Source organism: Globicephala melas, chromosome 3, assembly GCF_963455315.2.
Source record: "Globicephala melas chromosome 3, mGloMel1.2, whole genome shotgun sequence".
NCBI classification, from domain to species: Eukaryota; Metazoa; Chordata; class Mammalia; order Artiodactyla; family Delphinidae; genus Globicephala; species Globicephala melas.
This window is the reverse complement of record NC_083316.1, coordinates 151,694,928-151,711,101: the sequence shown is the minus strand read 5'-3', so window position 1 is coordinate 151,711,101 and position 16,174 is coordinate 151,694,928. Positions and strand designations below refer to the sequence as shown.

Genomic DNA, 16,174 nt, shown 5'->3' with positions numbered 1-16,174 from the left:
GAGTGACAAAGTCACACTGCAAAAGGGCACAGACCCAGGGAGGCAAAGAATCATGAGAGACCATTATTGAAACAATCTACTATACCCCATAACTTCTGTGTCCTTTCACTTTCTTCCCACCCAGCAGCCTGGTTCCTTTGACCCTGATAATCACTAGAGACTCAGCTCCTTCAAGAAGTTTTTGTGTAGGGACTTGCCTGGTATCCAGTAGCTAAGTCTCTGTGCTCCCAGTGCAGGGGGCCCAGGTTCGATCCCTGGTCAGGGAACTGGATACCACATGCCACAAGCAAGACCCAGCACAGCCAAGAAAAAAAAAAAAAAAATTTGTGGAAAATTCCAGCAATGGTCCACACCAACCCATATCCACTTTTATTCACTTATCCATTAATTTACTCAATCACCAAGCAGTTATTAAGATAATCACAGTCCTATGCTGAGCACCAGGGACCCAGGGTAATGCATAAGACCCAGTTCCTGACCTCCGAGGGTTTCTGGTTTAAAAGAGGAGACAGGGAATTAAACAGATCATAACACAGAATATTAAAAGTAATGCTAGAGGGGGCACAGGGCATCTGGGAGCACAGAAGGGCAGCCAACTCAGCCTTGGGGTGAGTTGAAAAAGCTTCTCAGGATGAGTAGAAATCTCTAGGTTGATAAGGGGAGCTGGAGCGTGTATTAGGCAGAACTCTTGGTTGTAATGATAGAAAGTCAATTTAAACTGACTGACCCATAACTAAAAAGTCCCAAGAGTATTAGCTTCAGGCATGGTTGGATCCAGGTGCTCATTAAAAATCAGTCTCTTCTCATCTCTCAGCTCTGTTTTCCTCTGTGCTGACTTAATTATCAGGCAGACTATCCTTATGTGTTAGCAAAGATGGCTACTAACAGCTCCAGACTTATGATTCTGATTGCCCAGGTCTGGGCCACAGGTTCATCCCTGCAAACAGGGAGTAGTTTTAGTCTCTCAGAACCACAGGGTCTAAGAATGGAGCAGAGATATTACTCAAGCAAAAAGAGTAAAAGAAATGCTGATAAGCTGGCTAGACATCAGGTGTACTCCCAGGCAGGTGACTAAATTACAGTCCTCAGAGGTATCTTCCAGAGGGACACCTGGTAAGTTATGCTAAGACTTGGGAGCATGGGGGGTCATTATCTCGCCATGCTATGTCTTAGTTGTGTAAGCTTTGCAAGACTTTGCCTCTGAGTTTCTCCTGTTAAATTGAACCTTTCCAAGTAGTCTTGAGAGCTAAATGAAATATCAAATACAGGGGCTCAGGAAAAGTCATCCTATGCTCTTTGGCATTAATTCAAACAGCAGGTCCTGGGGCTTCCCTGGTGGTGCAATGTTTAAGAATGCGCCTGCCAATGCAGGGGACACAGGTTTGAGCCCTAGTACGGGAAGATCCCACATGCCGTGGAGCAACTAAGCCCGTGTGCCAAAACTACTGAGCCTAAGCTCTAGAGCCCGCAAGCCACAACTACTAAGCCCACGTGCCACAACTACTGAAGCCTGCATGCCTAGAGCCCGTGCACCACAACAAAAGAAGCCACGACAGTGAGAAGCTCGTGCACCACAACGAAGAGTAGCCCTCGCTCGCTGCAACTAGAGAAAGCCCGCGCGCAGCAACAAAGACTCAATGCAGCCAAAATAAAATAAATAAACAAACAAACAAACAAATCGTAGGGTCCTGAGTCTGGTTTACTATGTCCCACCAAAAAAAGGAGCTTTCTCCACCTGGTGGCTGGTGGGGTCATTGCACTATAGAGTTGACCCATTTACAGAACCATAAGGTTTCTTCAGGGTTTTGAAGCTCCTGGATGGATGAAGCGGCATTAATGGAGGACAACGAGACTGGGAGTGCCAGAGCAGGGCCGTGTCTGCCCTCTCTGTAGTATGGGCTTGGCACAGGGCAGAGTAGGTGAGGTTGTTAGGTGGACAGATGGTGAGAGGGAGAAATTGTTTTTCCTATTCTTTTGACACTATTGACTACCCATCAGAAGGCCCGGTTAGGGGTTGGAGCAGCTCATTTGACAGGGGCTGCTATGAGGGAAGGTCTTTCTTCTTTACCATCTCTGGGAAGAACCCCTGCCCATCACCACCTCTTTAGGACTTTGGCTGAGAACTGTGATTTCTTCCAATTTCTAGTTCACAAGAAAATACCTAGGCCTCAGGTCACATGAAGCTGGTGACAGGTCTCAGACCAATGCCCAGGGATCCAGAATCCCAGACCAGTGTCCTCCATGACATTCCTCCTGGCAGCTATATGGGTACATACACAGTTCTGTGTCTGCATTGAGGGGCAGTTGCTTGCCAACACTTGCTGTGCATCCAGCTCTGAGCTAAGAGCTTTACCTGCACGATTCCATTTCATCTTCTCCTCAGGTGTCATTGGCTGCAGCACCTGGGGTGCCTGAGATAAGTTGAAGTTCCGTATCAGTGGAAGATGACTTCTTGCTGGAGCCCAGGGAAGAACCGCCTTTGGTCAACATGTTGCCTTTTTTCCTCCCTCAATCAGACTGAATTATGTTCTGGCATTTCATAAATCACTGAGCCTTAATACAGGGGGCTGAGCCAGATTTCATCTGCCTATAGACTTACCTTCCCAGGCCAATGACAGAAACAGTAGTCATCATTTACATAGCATCTCTCATGTGTCACTGTAATTGTTTCATATGTACCTATTCTTTTAATTCTCTCAGTAACCCTATAAGGTAGGTAAGTACTAATGTTTTACCCTGAGGCACAGATCAACTAACCAAGATCACATAGCCCAGCAGTGGCAGAGCTGGGGTCTGAACCTTGGCTGCCCCATTCCAGAGCCTGAGTTCTTTGCCACTGCACTGGGCTGCCCCTCCAGGGCTGATGCCTTTCCCTCTGTGAGAACTCCCTTGGACACAGAACCATGGGCAGGAACTTCCTCTGATGTTTACCTTCTGGATTGTGTATTGTGGGTCTTGGGCCACACTGGAGAACATTCCAGCCTACAGAAATTCAAACCTGATCTCAGGGGTGCTCAGAGTAAGAGGAGCCCTCATATGAAGACAAGACCCTTGGATTCAAATTCCTGGGTGCCACCAGAATGGTCAAAATTAGAAAGATCAACAATACCGAGTGCTGACAAGGATGTGGAGCACAAACTCTCCTACATTGCAGGTGGAAATGTAAGTTGGTAGAACCACTTCGGAAAAGTATTCAGCATTATCTAGTCCAGCTAAACACATACCTACCCTATGATGCAGCAATTCCACTCCTGGGTATATGCGTGCACATGCACACCAAATGACGCATACAAAATTTTTTACAATAGCTTTATTTATAATAGTTCAAAACTAGAAACAACCTAATTGTCCATTAACAGTAGAGTGGATAAATTGTGGTATATTCATATAATGGCACACTATACAGCATGAAAGAAATGAACTTTTTTATTTCTTTTTTTTTTTTTGGCTGCACTGGGTCTTCATTGCTGTGCGTGGGCTTTCTCTAGTTGCGGCGAGCGGGGGCTACTCTTCATTGTGGTGTGCGGGCTTCTCGTTGTGGTGGCTTCTCTTGTTGCGGAGCACGGGCTCTAGGCACGTGGGCTTCAGTAGTTGTGGCACGTGGCTCAGTAGCTGTGGCTCACGGGCTCTAGAGCGCAGGCTCAGTAGTTGGGGCACACGGCCTTAGTTGCTCCACGGCATGTGGGATCTTCCTGGACCAGGGATCAAACCCATGTCCCTTCATTGGCAGACAGATTCTTAACCACTGCGCCACCAGGGAAGTCCCTGAAATGAACTTTAAAAAAAAAAAATGAACTTCTGATACACACAACACGGATGAATCTCACAGACATAATATTGAGCAAAAGTGGATGTATGTATGAGTCCCTTTTTATAAAATTCAAGAGCAAGCAAAACTAATCTATGGTGATAGAGGTCAAGACAGTGTTTATTTCTGTGGGATACTGACTAGGAAGGGAAACAAGGCAACCTTTTGTGGAACTGACAATGTTTTATATCTTGATCTGGAGGGCGACTGCCCAGGTGTATACACTATACTCATCAAACTGGACTCTAAAAATTGGCTCACATTACTGAATGTATGCTGTATCTCAAAAAATTAAAGAAATGGTCAAGTAAAGATAATCACTGAGTACGGCTGACAACAGTTATTTTTTCCCACCCACATCCACTCTTCTCCCCTGGTACAGAAGGAGCTCCACACTTTCTTCTTTTAGGGATGCACATCACTCCCTCTTTCAGTCAATGTGCCACACTTTCTTCTTTTAGGGATGCACATCTCTCCCTCTTTCAGTCAATGTGTTTTAGGTGGAGGATACTCCTTCCCAGGCCCCAAATCAGAGCACCATTTCCCCTAGCTGCAGCGATTGGTTTAGGGATGGGAACAGATCCAAACCAGCTAATGAGTCAATTCCAGAATTTTTTGTTGGAACCAAGAGAAAGATGTTCTTTCCACTGCAGTTACCAATCTATCAGGATATAAACCGGAAGCTGCCAGTGGCCATCTCCACCTTCTGGAGAAAGTCTGCCCAGGAAAGAGGCCACACAGGAAAGCAGAGTGAGATTAAATTCCTCCTGATGATGGTGTCAGAACCTGAATCTAAGCCGTCCCTGTACAAGGATTTTTCATTAGGTGAATCAGTAAATTTCCTTTTCTAGGTAACTGCTTTAAGTTTTTTTTTTAATTAAAAAATTTTTTTGGCTGCGTTGGGTCTTCATTGCTATGCACGGGCTTTCTCTAGTTGCGGCGAGTGGGGGCTACTTGGTGTGGGACATTCTAATTCTGAAGATGATTTTGTCTGTGCTTTAAATTTTTCATCTTTTTCTTATTTTTCATGCAGTCTCTTAAGCCTTCCCTTTCTCTGTTCTGTGTACTCACAGACTTGCAGCAGCAGTGGGAGCTCTGTTAGAATTTGTTGTTTATTTCTCTGCTCGCTGGTCATTTGAAGTTTGTGGTGTTTTGTCTCCTAATAATGCTGAAGACATTGGTCATAGATGGTGTTATTTCTGGTCCTGTTGGTCTTGTGGCTTTTTCTGGGATGATATGTGGAGAGATTCAGATTTAGGTGATTACCATTATCTTCTAGACCTTTCATTTTCAGACATTCTGGATCACTTTATTATAACACAGTCTCTTATATATAGCTTTGAGTTGAATTTTATTAGATTCTGTTATATTCACTATATTTCTTCTTCTATATTCTTTGAGTTTTGGTGCTCTGCTTTTGGCCTATTTTTTGGTATATGTTTTTTGTTTTAGAGTTTATCTTTTTTTTCTTTTATTTCTTTTTGGCTGTGTTGGGTCTTTGTTGCTGCGCGTGGGCTTTCTCTAGTTGCAGCGAGTGGGGGCTACTCTTCGTTGTGGTGCATGGGCTTCTCATTGCAGTGGCTTCTCTTGTTGCGGAGCATGGGTTCTAGGCATGTGGGTGGGCTTCAGTAGTTGTGGTGCGCGGGCTCAGTAGTTGTGGCTCCTGGGCTCTAGAGCACAGGCTCAGTAGTTGGGGCGCACGGGCTTAGCTGCTCTGTGGCATGTGGGATGTTCCTGGACCAGGGCTCGAACCAGTGTCCCTTGCATTGACAGGCAGATTCTTAACCACTGCGCCACCAGGATAGTCCTAAGTTTCTTACAGTTATAACTAGAGTCTAATATACCAGGAATCTTGGGTAAAATTATGAGAGGTGTGTGTGGGGCTTGGAATATAGAATAACCATTGAGCCCTGTCCAGTCTGTTTTGTGGGTTCTGCTGCTGCCCCTGCTGAGTGGCTACTTGCTCTGTGAGACCATGGCCATGCCAGATGAGTGAGGCAGGCCCAGGGGTCATGTGGGAAGTACTCTGTCCTTGTCTGTAAAGGGCTCTTGACTAGGAATCTAGAGAACCAGATTCCACCATGTTGTTGCTTCTTAGCAGCAAGACCTTGGGCAAATCAGTATACCTCTTTGAGCTTTGTTCCTTTCCTATAAAATGGAATGTCATCACCTAGCTCAAAATGCTGTTATACAGATCAAATGCTAGTTTCCCAACTTCTTCAGTTTTTTCATACCCTTGGCTAAGTTAGTGCCTGCATCTTATGCATTCCCACAGCACCCTGTATACCCTCTAATTATTGCCATAATCATCTTTAACAGTGTATGAGCTCCCCAAGGGCAAGAGAGTGTTCATTCCTGCATCCCCAGGCCAACAGGGCTGGGCACACAGCTGGCAGGGACTCCTGAATCCAGACTAAGAGGTCCTGGGACTTCCCTGGCTGTCCAGTGGTTACGACTACGCCCTTCCAATGCGGGGGGCGCAGGTTCGATCCCTGTCGGGGAACTAAGATCCCACATGCCATGGGAAGCGTGGCCAAAAAAAAAAAAAGAAAAAAAATTTAGACTAAGAGATCCTGCAGGTCAAGGGCTCATAGTATGGCAGTTCACTCACCTCTCTGTCCTTCACTTCCTTGCCTGGTAGACGGGGCTGATTGTGACATCTTGGGTGGGGTAGAAGGACTCTCGGGAAATTGCTAAGGCAGTCTAGGCTTTAGAAGCTGAGAGCTGTGTAGGGTCTTTCCCAGCTGGCGAAGAGCAGGTGCCCAAGAACGGCTTGCTGAGTGAAGGATGGGAGCTGAGGCTGCCTGGGCACCTTCCTCAAATTTGGCTGTCTGGAACAAACGTTGTACAAAGGGCTTCTGATTCCATCACATGCACTCCTTTCCCAGCTCATTTCTGGGTCATGGAAAAGGTTCTTCCCACCAGGGCTATGATAAGTCCCATGGAACAAACCTACTGTTGTGTATTAGCTGAGTGGGAAAAGGCCATCTCTTCTTATGCATCCTCATTCATTCTTTCATTCAACAAACTATGTGACACACCACTCTGTACATTAGAGGAATGGAGATGAATGAGGCTAGGTCTCTGCCCTGAAGGAGTTAGCCTGGAGAGAGCCATCCTGGATACAGCTGCCATTCTGGCCTCCCTGTATGTCTGTCTCCTTTCCTGCTCCCCTGCATTCCTTCTCCACACAGCAGCCACATGAGCATCTCGAACAAAGTAGACTCCCAGCTTAAACCTTCTAAAGACCTCTGTGAGGCCCTCCAGGACAGGGAGGAGGTGGATGAGCAGGTGAGCTTGTATTGAATTTAGGGCATCTGCAAGTTTTCTACAGAGCTGCCAAGCAACTGGATGCCTGTCTCCGTCCCAAGTCTTCAAATCAGTATTTAGGGTGCTGGGAAGTCTGAGCAGGGTGAGGGTAAAGGTAAAGACAGACATACTAGATCCAAATCCCAGGTCTGTTAAGTTGCAGTCTGGCTCATTGGAGAAATTGTTTATTTAGATGCTTCAGTGACCAAGAGATAGAGCATAAGCACCCCCCCCACCCACATACACGATACATAAAGGCATTTACAGGCGAAGGGACAGGAAGTGTGGGGAGGAGATCACGAGAGCAGCTGCAGGCTTCTTTGACCCAGTGAAGAGGGACCTCAGATGGTAACTCTCCCTGGAATTCCTGTTTGAAAGCTACAAGGTAAAGTCCACTCCCAGTGAAGTGCCAGGCCATAAAACACAGCAGTGTTAGAGAAATCTAGGTGTGGGGTCAGGGAAAAGTCTGTTTCCTCACTGCAGAAACTTACACCAGCTCTTTTCTTCCCTTAGGGGCCCATCCTGCTCCTTGGTCCCCAGAATCTCCTGGGGGATGATGGGGGAGGACTAGCACCACAGCAACCTGGGCAGATGGTCTGCTGCACAAGGGGAAGGAGAGGGCTAGCAGGGCTGAAGGGCAGCAATTAACCTCTGAGCTGGCTGGCACAAGGCAGTTTCCTTTTTTTTTTTTTTTTTTTTTTTTTTTTTTTGTGGTACGCGGGCCTCTCACTGTTGTGGCCTCTCCCGTTGCGGAGCACAGGCTCCGGACGTGCAGGCTCAGCGGCCATGGCTCACGGGCCCAGCCACTCCGCAGCATGTGGGATCTTCCCAGACCGGGGCACGAACCCGTGTTCCCTGCATCGGCAGGCGGACTCTCAACCACTGCGCCACCAGGGAAGCCCGGCAGTTTCCTTTTAAGGGTACAAAACCATCAAGGAAATTTGCATGTGGGGACCTTCCCACGTGACCCTGTGTCAGAGCACCTCTGATGGAGGAGGGGAAAGGCCTCTATTGGAGGTTTCCAGTACCCATCCCACTGGGTACTGAGGCCTCCTTCGGCTCTAGCTTGTCCTCACTTGCTGCAGATTCTTAGCACCATTCAGGAACTGTGGAGAATGGGGGGTAAGAGGAATAGCAATGCTCTGCCAGGACTGTGTCATTGCTCTAGGAGGAGACTTCACAGTCGGCAGAAATCTGTACAACTGGCCAGCATCTGATCCCAGGCTCAGGAAAGCTTGCACTCTTTTGGGGGAGAGGGAGTGTCATATTAACTCCAAGTTTCCATGTGGCAGCCACTTCCATCTGCCCTTTCCTGCCTAGGCCAAGGTCTGGCGTGAAAGCTCCAGGTTTCACTGGAGATACCTAGAGCCCAGGGAGAGCTCAGTTCTTCAGCTGCAGGGACTGGTCCAAAACTGACCTGCAAAGGAAAGATAGGCCTGGGGCCTCATGACATATAGCCCAGAGGAGCTGGGGGAGGGGAAAGGCCGTCCTCCAAACTACCATTCTGGGATACCCCAAGTCCTGTCAAGATCTCTGCTTCCCTCATCCTGACCTACAGGGCCCATTCCAAAAAGGGGAGGAGCAGGGGTGGATTTGCCTGGACCAATCAGACGCTCTCTGTGGTCCACTCCTGCCTCAGGCCTGTGTATTCTCCAGGTGTAAGAAAGGAGGAAGAAGGAGCCAAGGGCTGACCATAGTCACAGAAAGTTGGCTCATGGCTGGTTCAACCTGGAGTGCTGGACAGAAACACCTCTAGTTTTCCAAGGTGGCTGAGTCTTTATGAATGGGTTGCCTTTGCATGGGAATCTGGCCCAGAGGTGATGCCATTGTTTTTGGTGACCTGTAATTTGAGAAGGAACAAAGGCACAGGGTTAGTTTGTAGTGGTTGTGATGGTATTCCAGGTAGCTTATTCCAACGGTAGTACAGCTCTTCCAGGGCATGGAGTAATAAGCAGGGCAGCTCTCCTTTACTGAGGGCCACTGCATGCTAGGCACAAGGCCGGGTGTCTTGCTTCCAGTATCCTATTTCATTCTCATGCTAATTCTGCAAGGGGGGGACCAGCACCCCCATTTTACATATGAGGAAACTAAAGTTCAGAAAGTATAAGTGACCTGCTCACAGTAAGCTTTTTTTTTGTGGTAGATTCAGGACTGCAGCGTATGTGTTTCCTCTATACCAAATCATTTATTCTGCCTACAGGGCCCTACGTGACTTGGACGGTACAGAATGACCATTCTCCCCAACACATGGAATGAAATGTAAAGTGGCTCTTCTATCACTATCCCACTAGCACCACCTGATATTGTCTTATATGCTTATGGATTTGTTTAGGATCTGCTTCTACCACCAGAGGGGGATCCAAAGGATCAGGGAACAGCATTGGTCTTGGTTCCTACTGTAGCCCCAGTGCTCAAAACAGGGCTTGGCACATAATAGATACACAATAAATCTTTGTTGAATGAGTGAAAGCTTATCTCTAACAGCTCCCCTTATCAGGACTAGAACTTCACATATATTATCTCTAACCCTTATATCATCCCATAAGGTGAGGATAATGAGCTCCATTTGGAAATGGCAGAGCAAAATGAATAGACTTTGAAGTCAGAGGTTTGAATCCTGGGTCTGACTCCAAGTAACTATGAGATTGTGGGCAAAGTTACTTAATCTACCTGACATTCGGTTTCCTTGGGTTGTAAAGTGTGTGTGTGGGGTCCTAATTTGGAGCTGCTGGTGCAAATTAATGAGTTTGAATTAGGTGTCCAACAAATTGTACTATAATCTTACAGAAAAGGAATTGGAGACTCAAAGAGGTTTACTGACTCACCCAAGGTCACACAGCTGGGAAGTGTAGGAAGAAAACAGTAAACAACACTAGCATTTTCAAGTCTGGGTAGTCCCAGGGTAGGGCTCTGACTGGTTCCACGTTATCTGACAAAATTGCCACCAGCCAAGCTGCAAGGGAGGTATGCTGAAACAGGAGTGAGATGCAGGCCAGGTTTCTATGGCTTGTCTCAAGTCCATATCTAAGAGGAACCTCAAGAGTCCTCTCGTTAAAGACATATCTATCAATAAAGCCGCAGTGTAGGAGAGGAGACTTCAGGCAGAGCAGAGAGGACCAGGGATGTTTTGACCCCAACACTCTGTACTTCTACCACTTTTATTCATTTGGCTCTGTAAGCAATGCAGAACCAATCACCAAAGTCAAAGCAATCATTTTAGCAGACTTGCCTGACTGAAACTGTTTCCTCATCTGTAAAACGGGGATAATTCCTATCTCAGAAGGTTATGTTGTGGCACACTGCCCACACTGCACAGTTCCCTTCTGAGAGGCAGGGACAGAACCATGTGGGCCCTCCCCGGCAGGACCTCACCTGTTTATATCATATGGCGCCACAACCCCCTTGTCAGCATGATGCCCTGGAGCAGCATGCTGTGAGCCAGACAAGCCTCAGTGTGAATTACGGCTCTGCCTCATAATACCACTCTGAACGGTGGTTGCCATATCTGTAAAATCAGAGTAATAACCCCTTCTTCCCAGGATTGTTGTGAGGATTACCTGAGAGAATTTGCTTGGCATGTGGCCTGCAACAGACCAGGAGCTCAAACAAAGAATGTTAGTCATTTTCAAGATTATCATGAACAGATGACTCTGCTAATCTCGTCCCTTCAAAGAACTTATCACAATTTGTAATTATTGGTTGTTTACATGCTTACTGTTTGTCTCCTCCCATCAGAATGTTGGGTTACAAGAGTAGGGACTGGGTCTGTCTTGGCTACCGCTCAGAGGGTGTTCAATATTTGATGAAAGAACCTGGTCATATTTGGTAATAACCAGTAGAGGGAGCTCTTGCCACATAATTGATGGCAGTGAAGACTAAGGTCTTCAGGCCAGTGGTGAGTGGGGGTGGGGGAGCTTCCCTAGTCAGACTGCTGACAGCCAAAAAATCTAGGAGACCACCAAGGGAATTGTTTATGTTTCTCTACTAAAACCTTCACCCCAACAGGTCTAAAGGCTGGGGAGAAGCTGATGGGAGAAGAACTTTCTGTTAATGGATTGAGCTTCTGTTGACTGGCAGAAAAGACTGCCAGGATTCCCTTTTAGCCAAGGAGTACCTTGGCTTTGTTCTGCTTCCAAAGCCCTGAGCTCCTGCTGCAGGCTCTTGAATTTCAAAGTATGATTACTCACTGGTTCTTGTGTTTGAAGCCGCTGACATGAGCTTGGTACTGTTCTATGGAGTTCAGCACTATCTTACATGTCTTGCAGGCGTAGCCCTTCCCGGCTGAAACACACATAAAAGTCAAGATGCTTAGTTATCCAATAAGAAGGGACCTGGGGACTGCTGCTTTCCACAGCATGTGCAAATGCCCTTCTGAAGATGGATGGGTGGGGTGAGGTTAGGTGATTGGCCCTGATAAGAATCCCAGTGGCCTCAATGCTCAGGGGGCACATGTATGCCTGGGGCTGGGAACCTCCTCGTTCCCCTCTGTGCCCTCAGTCCCAGCACTGAGCCTGGTCCAGAGTAGCTGTCTGTTGAGTAAATAAAAGATTGCTAGAACAAAGAGGTGACATTTGGTGTAACTGTCTTTTCCACCTTGACTGTGCTAAGTAGCCTCATTAAGGATGCCTTTAGCTAAGAGATCTCTGGGAAGGTGCCACTCTCTTTGGGCTTGCAGTAACAGTAATTTATGAGGCCTGTTAGCAAAATCAATCTCTCTCTCTCTCTTTACCGTGGGGCTCACAGACACCCTGTCTCACTACCAGGGCTGCTCCAGTGACAAAGTGGCCTTTCTTCACATGGTCTAGCAGGGAGAGCATGGGCCAGGAACCAAGATATGGGGCTGGACTCCTGGCTCTGCATTCACGTGACCTTGGCTAAATCCCTTCCCCTTTCTGATCCTCAGCTTTACTCAACAATAAACCAACTATACCACAACCATCATACTTACAATAAAAAGCAGCTATTGTTTACCAAGTGCCTGATATAGGCCATGCACTTCATATAATTTTGATTGGTGCTCATAATGATTCTGTGAAAACCATTATCATTATTCTCTTAGAGATGAGGAAAATAAGGCATGGTTACATGTCCAAGAACACAGAGTTAGCAAATGGCAAGCAGGCTTGGCTGACTGCCAAGGCTGTACTTATTCAGCATGCCAGGTGCTAGCTGCGCAAGACAGGCAACTGTACACATGACTTCAAGAGTCCTCTGACACCTTTTTTTTTAAAAAAAAAATGTATTTATTTTTGGCTGCATTGGGTGTTTGTTGTTGCACGTGGGCTTTCTCTAGTTGCGGCGAGCAGGGTCTACTCTTTGCTGCTCTCGTTGCGGAGCATGGGCTCTAGGCGTGCAGGCTTCCATAGTTGTGGCTCACGGGCTCTAGAGCGCAGACTCAGTAGTTGTGGCGCATGGGTTTAGTTGCTCTGCGGCATGTAGGATCCTCCCCGGCCAGGGCTTGAACCCATGTCCCCTGCATTAGCAGGCAGATTCCTAACCACTGCGCCACGAGGGAAGCTCCCCTCTGACACCTTTTGAATCATCTGCCATCCTAAAGTCTCACAGCTCTGGAGTGAGATCATCTAGGTTCAAATCCCAGCTCTATCATTTCTTACTTGTAGGACCACAGGCCAGTTACTTAGTCTCTCTGGGATTTGCTTTCCTCATTTGTAAAAGTGGGGCTTCTCTGAGACTTAGGTTCCTTACCTATAAAATGAGGTTAATACTAGTATCAACCTCATAAGGTTATTGTAATGATTCAAATAAAAGCAACTGGGACCTAGTAAGTATCCAATAAATGTGAACTTTTGGCTTATCATCACTCTTATGAGTTCCATGAGTGATGCTGGCAAAGAAGTGGAGAGTATCTTTTAACCAGCCTTCCATGGCAGTTGCAGCTACTGAGAACACCAACGATCTCCTCTAATCCAATAAACTAGCAGACATTCCCAGCTACATCTGTTTCTCTTGTATCTTCAGGTATTTCCTGGAAGACACATCCCTTTAAAGCATTTAAGGGGAAAATTACTGCAATCAGAATTCAGGTCTTTTTTTAGACACTGAAGGCCAGAATTAATGGTTCAATACTAACAGGGAAAAGATGCATAATGGACTAGCAGGATCACCCTCCTCACAAAGTCCAGAGTTGAACCTGAAGCTGGTGTGGGGGTGACAACCACCCATTCTTATCAGTTAAGGGTCACTGATGCCCAGATTACAACAGCCCACTCTTATCATCTATTAAGCACCAAGCACCATGCCAAAATTCTGGATACTTATGCCCTTGGATTTTTACAATAGTGCTGCAAGATAGGTGATTAGCTCCATTTTTCAGAGCAGGAAACAGGCTCAGGGAGGTTAAGTGGCTGACCTGGGGTCAGAGCTGGGATTTGCCCTCTGGTCTGTGAAGCTCCCGTTTTTCCTTCTGCACCACAGGTCTCCGGACTCTCCTATGTGAGGTACATCTCAGCACACAGTTTACTGATCTGTAAGCTAGATTCAAATCATCATTTGGGGCAAGTGAATAATTCATTGGTGCTTCTAAAAAACCAGCTTTGTCCAGTACCCACACTAATCCATTTTCATTTTACATGTTTGATACTCTGGTTTACCCCTGTGATTTTATGAAGTATAAGTCACTAGAGTTGATTTTTAAACATCTGGTTTATTTGGAAAAGCACCTGTATCTCCTCCCCTTTACTTCCAAGACTTTTGAAAGCCCTGTCTACAACTGCTTCTCCATTTCCTTGTCTCTCAATTACTTTGCAACCTATCCTCCTACACACACACACACACACACACACACGCACACGCACACACGCAGTCTTTCTGAGGCCAATGGAGGCTTCCCTGTATCTGTATTTAATGGACAAAATGAATGCTTATGTGGCCTCTTCATATTTGACCTCTCAACAGCACCTGACAGAACTGGTGACTCCTTCCTTCTTCAAAGTCTCCCCGTCCTTGGCTTTCAGCATGCCGCACTCTTGATTTTTCTTCTCTGGTGGCTCCTTCTCAGTTTCTTTTGCTGTCTCATGTTTGACCTCCACCATTTAATACTGGCAGTTCCAGAGGGCTCAATCTTGGTTTTCTTTCTTTCTCTCTTTAAATTTCTTTTTATTATTTTAAATTGTGGTAGAATACAAATAACAGAAAATTTACCATCTAATCCATTTTAAGTGTACAATTTAGTAATTGTAAAGGACAGTTCTGGGTTAGAGAAATTTGTGTTTTCATCATGTTAAGTATCTTCACATTGTCGTGTAACCAATCTCCAGAACTCTGTCATTTTGTAAAACTAAAAACCTACACCCATTAGACTCCCCATTTCTCCCTCCCCCTAATCCCTGGCAAACCACATTCCTTCTGTTTCTATGAGTGTGATTACTCTTGATATCTCATACAAATGAAATCATAGAGGATTTGTCTTTTTGTGACTGGCTTGTTTCACTGTGCAGAATGTCCTCAAGGTTCATCCAGGTTTGTAGCATGTGCCAGAATTTTCAGGGGGCTCAATCGTAGATCCTTTGCTCCTTTCTCTCTAAACTCTAAGGGATCTCATTCATTTCTCTGACTTCAATGACCACTTATTAGTTTAAAACATATGAAACTACCAATATTTAACAGTTTCTGACCTACCAAAATGGCAATATCTCTAACCCAGACCTCTCTTTTAGGCCTAGACCTATATATCCAATTGCCTCTTGAACATCTCTACTTTGATATCTCGTGGGCATCTTAAACTCAAGCTGCCAAAACCTGGTTATTCACCTAATGGCTTCAGACTAAACCTGGGCACCATCCTTGCCTGTTCCCTTTCCTTCATCTCCCACACTGGATGGCCAATTCTACTTCCTACATACCTCTTGAATCTATCTATTCCTGTCTACCTCTACCACTGCTTAGTCCAGCCTCCCATATTCTCCAGTATGAATTATTGCAATAGTCTCACTGCTGGTCTCTCTCCACTACCCTTCCTCCCTAATTGCAAGCCATTCTCCACTTTGTAACTAGAATGATCTAATAATGCTGAAGCTGTGAGTAGCTTCCCAATGCTCTTAGGATAAAGGTCCAAATCTCTAACATGACCCACAGTGCCATGACTAGATACTTGCTCATCTCGCCAGCAGCATGTTGCCCCACACTATCTCTCTTGTCCCTGGTCCCCCATCTTAAGTTATCTTCATAGCATCCTGTTTGTTTCCTTTTCTAAAGCTTGCCACACTTGTAGTTCATTGCTCAATGCCTGTTTTCTCTGCTAGACTCTAAGCTCCACAAGAATATGGACAATACCTGTCTTGTTTATGTAACCCAGAGGGGATGCTGAGAGCTCTGGCTGCTGGAAGGATTTGGCTACCTGAATGATATGCAGGTTTTAGTTTTGACATTCTTGAGTGAATGAGAGGAATGTGAGCTTGGAGTATAAAGCAAACTCCAAGTCTTGTTTAATCTGCTTGGTAGATGCTGCATCCACCCCTGGTGGGAGAGATCTGGACACTCTGGATCAGATACATCTCACATTTGACCCATACTCATCATGAGACACTTGCCAGGAGCCCCATGGAAACTGTTCTCTGGACCTAACACAGAACCCTGACTTGGGTTTCAATGCTGGCTGCCACAGCCTAGTGTGGGACCCAGAACAAATCATTTCATCTTTCTGATCCTAATGTCCTCATTTGTGAAATGGTGATAATCAAACGTGCACAACAGAGTTGTTGTGTGGATTAAGTCAGGTAATTAAGTGTGAGAGCATCTAGCCTAAGGCCTGGACTACAGCAGCCATTGGTAAGTGCAGGATGACTGACTGTCTGAAAGAACAAATGAACAAGGGTTGACTGAAGCCAGCAGGGAAAAGCCAAGCTGCTAACAACCTAAATCCTTTGCTAGGGCAGAACCCCTGTCAGCAGAAGTCACTGCTTGCATACCCTAGGTCAACATCCCACCTCTGTAAGAAGGGGGTCAGAGAGAGCTCAGTGTCTCTGCTGACATCCAGGACTCGGAGAGCCTACAGCCAAGTACACTCAGAGCTGAAGGCAGGGAGAAGGAGTGTACGTT

General features: G+C 46.2%; 1 protein-coding gene across 3 annotated transcripts in view; it reads right to left on the bottom strand.

Moving 5' to 3' along the window:
• Positions 1 to 3,305: 3,305 nt before the first annotated feature.
• Positions 3,306 to 16,174, bottom strand: part of ZNF346 (zinc finger protein 346) — a 30,337-nt gene continuing 17,468 nt past the window's right edge. For 2 of the 3 annotated variants that reach the window (XM_030846841.2, XM_030846844.2), the window contains exons 6-7: positions 11,305 to 11,398; positions 3,306 to 8,957 (exon numbers count right to left, since the gene is read on the bottom strand). In XM_030846841.2, coding sequence (XP_030702701.2) covers positions 8,870 to 8,957; positions 11,305 to 11,398 — 182 coding nt within the window. In that variant the 3' untranslated portion in view covers positions 3,306 to 8,869. The remainder of the gene's footprint in view (positions 8,958 to 11,304; positions 11,399 to 16,174) is intronic. The other variant, XR_009563515.1, reaches the window with a different exon arrangement.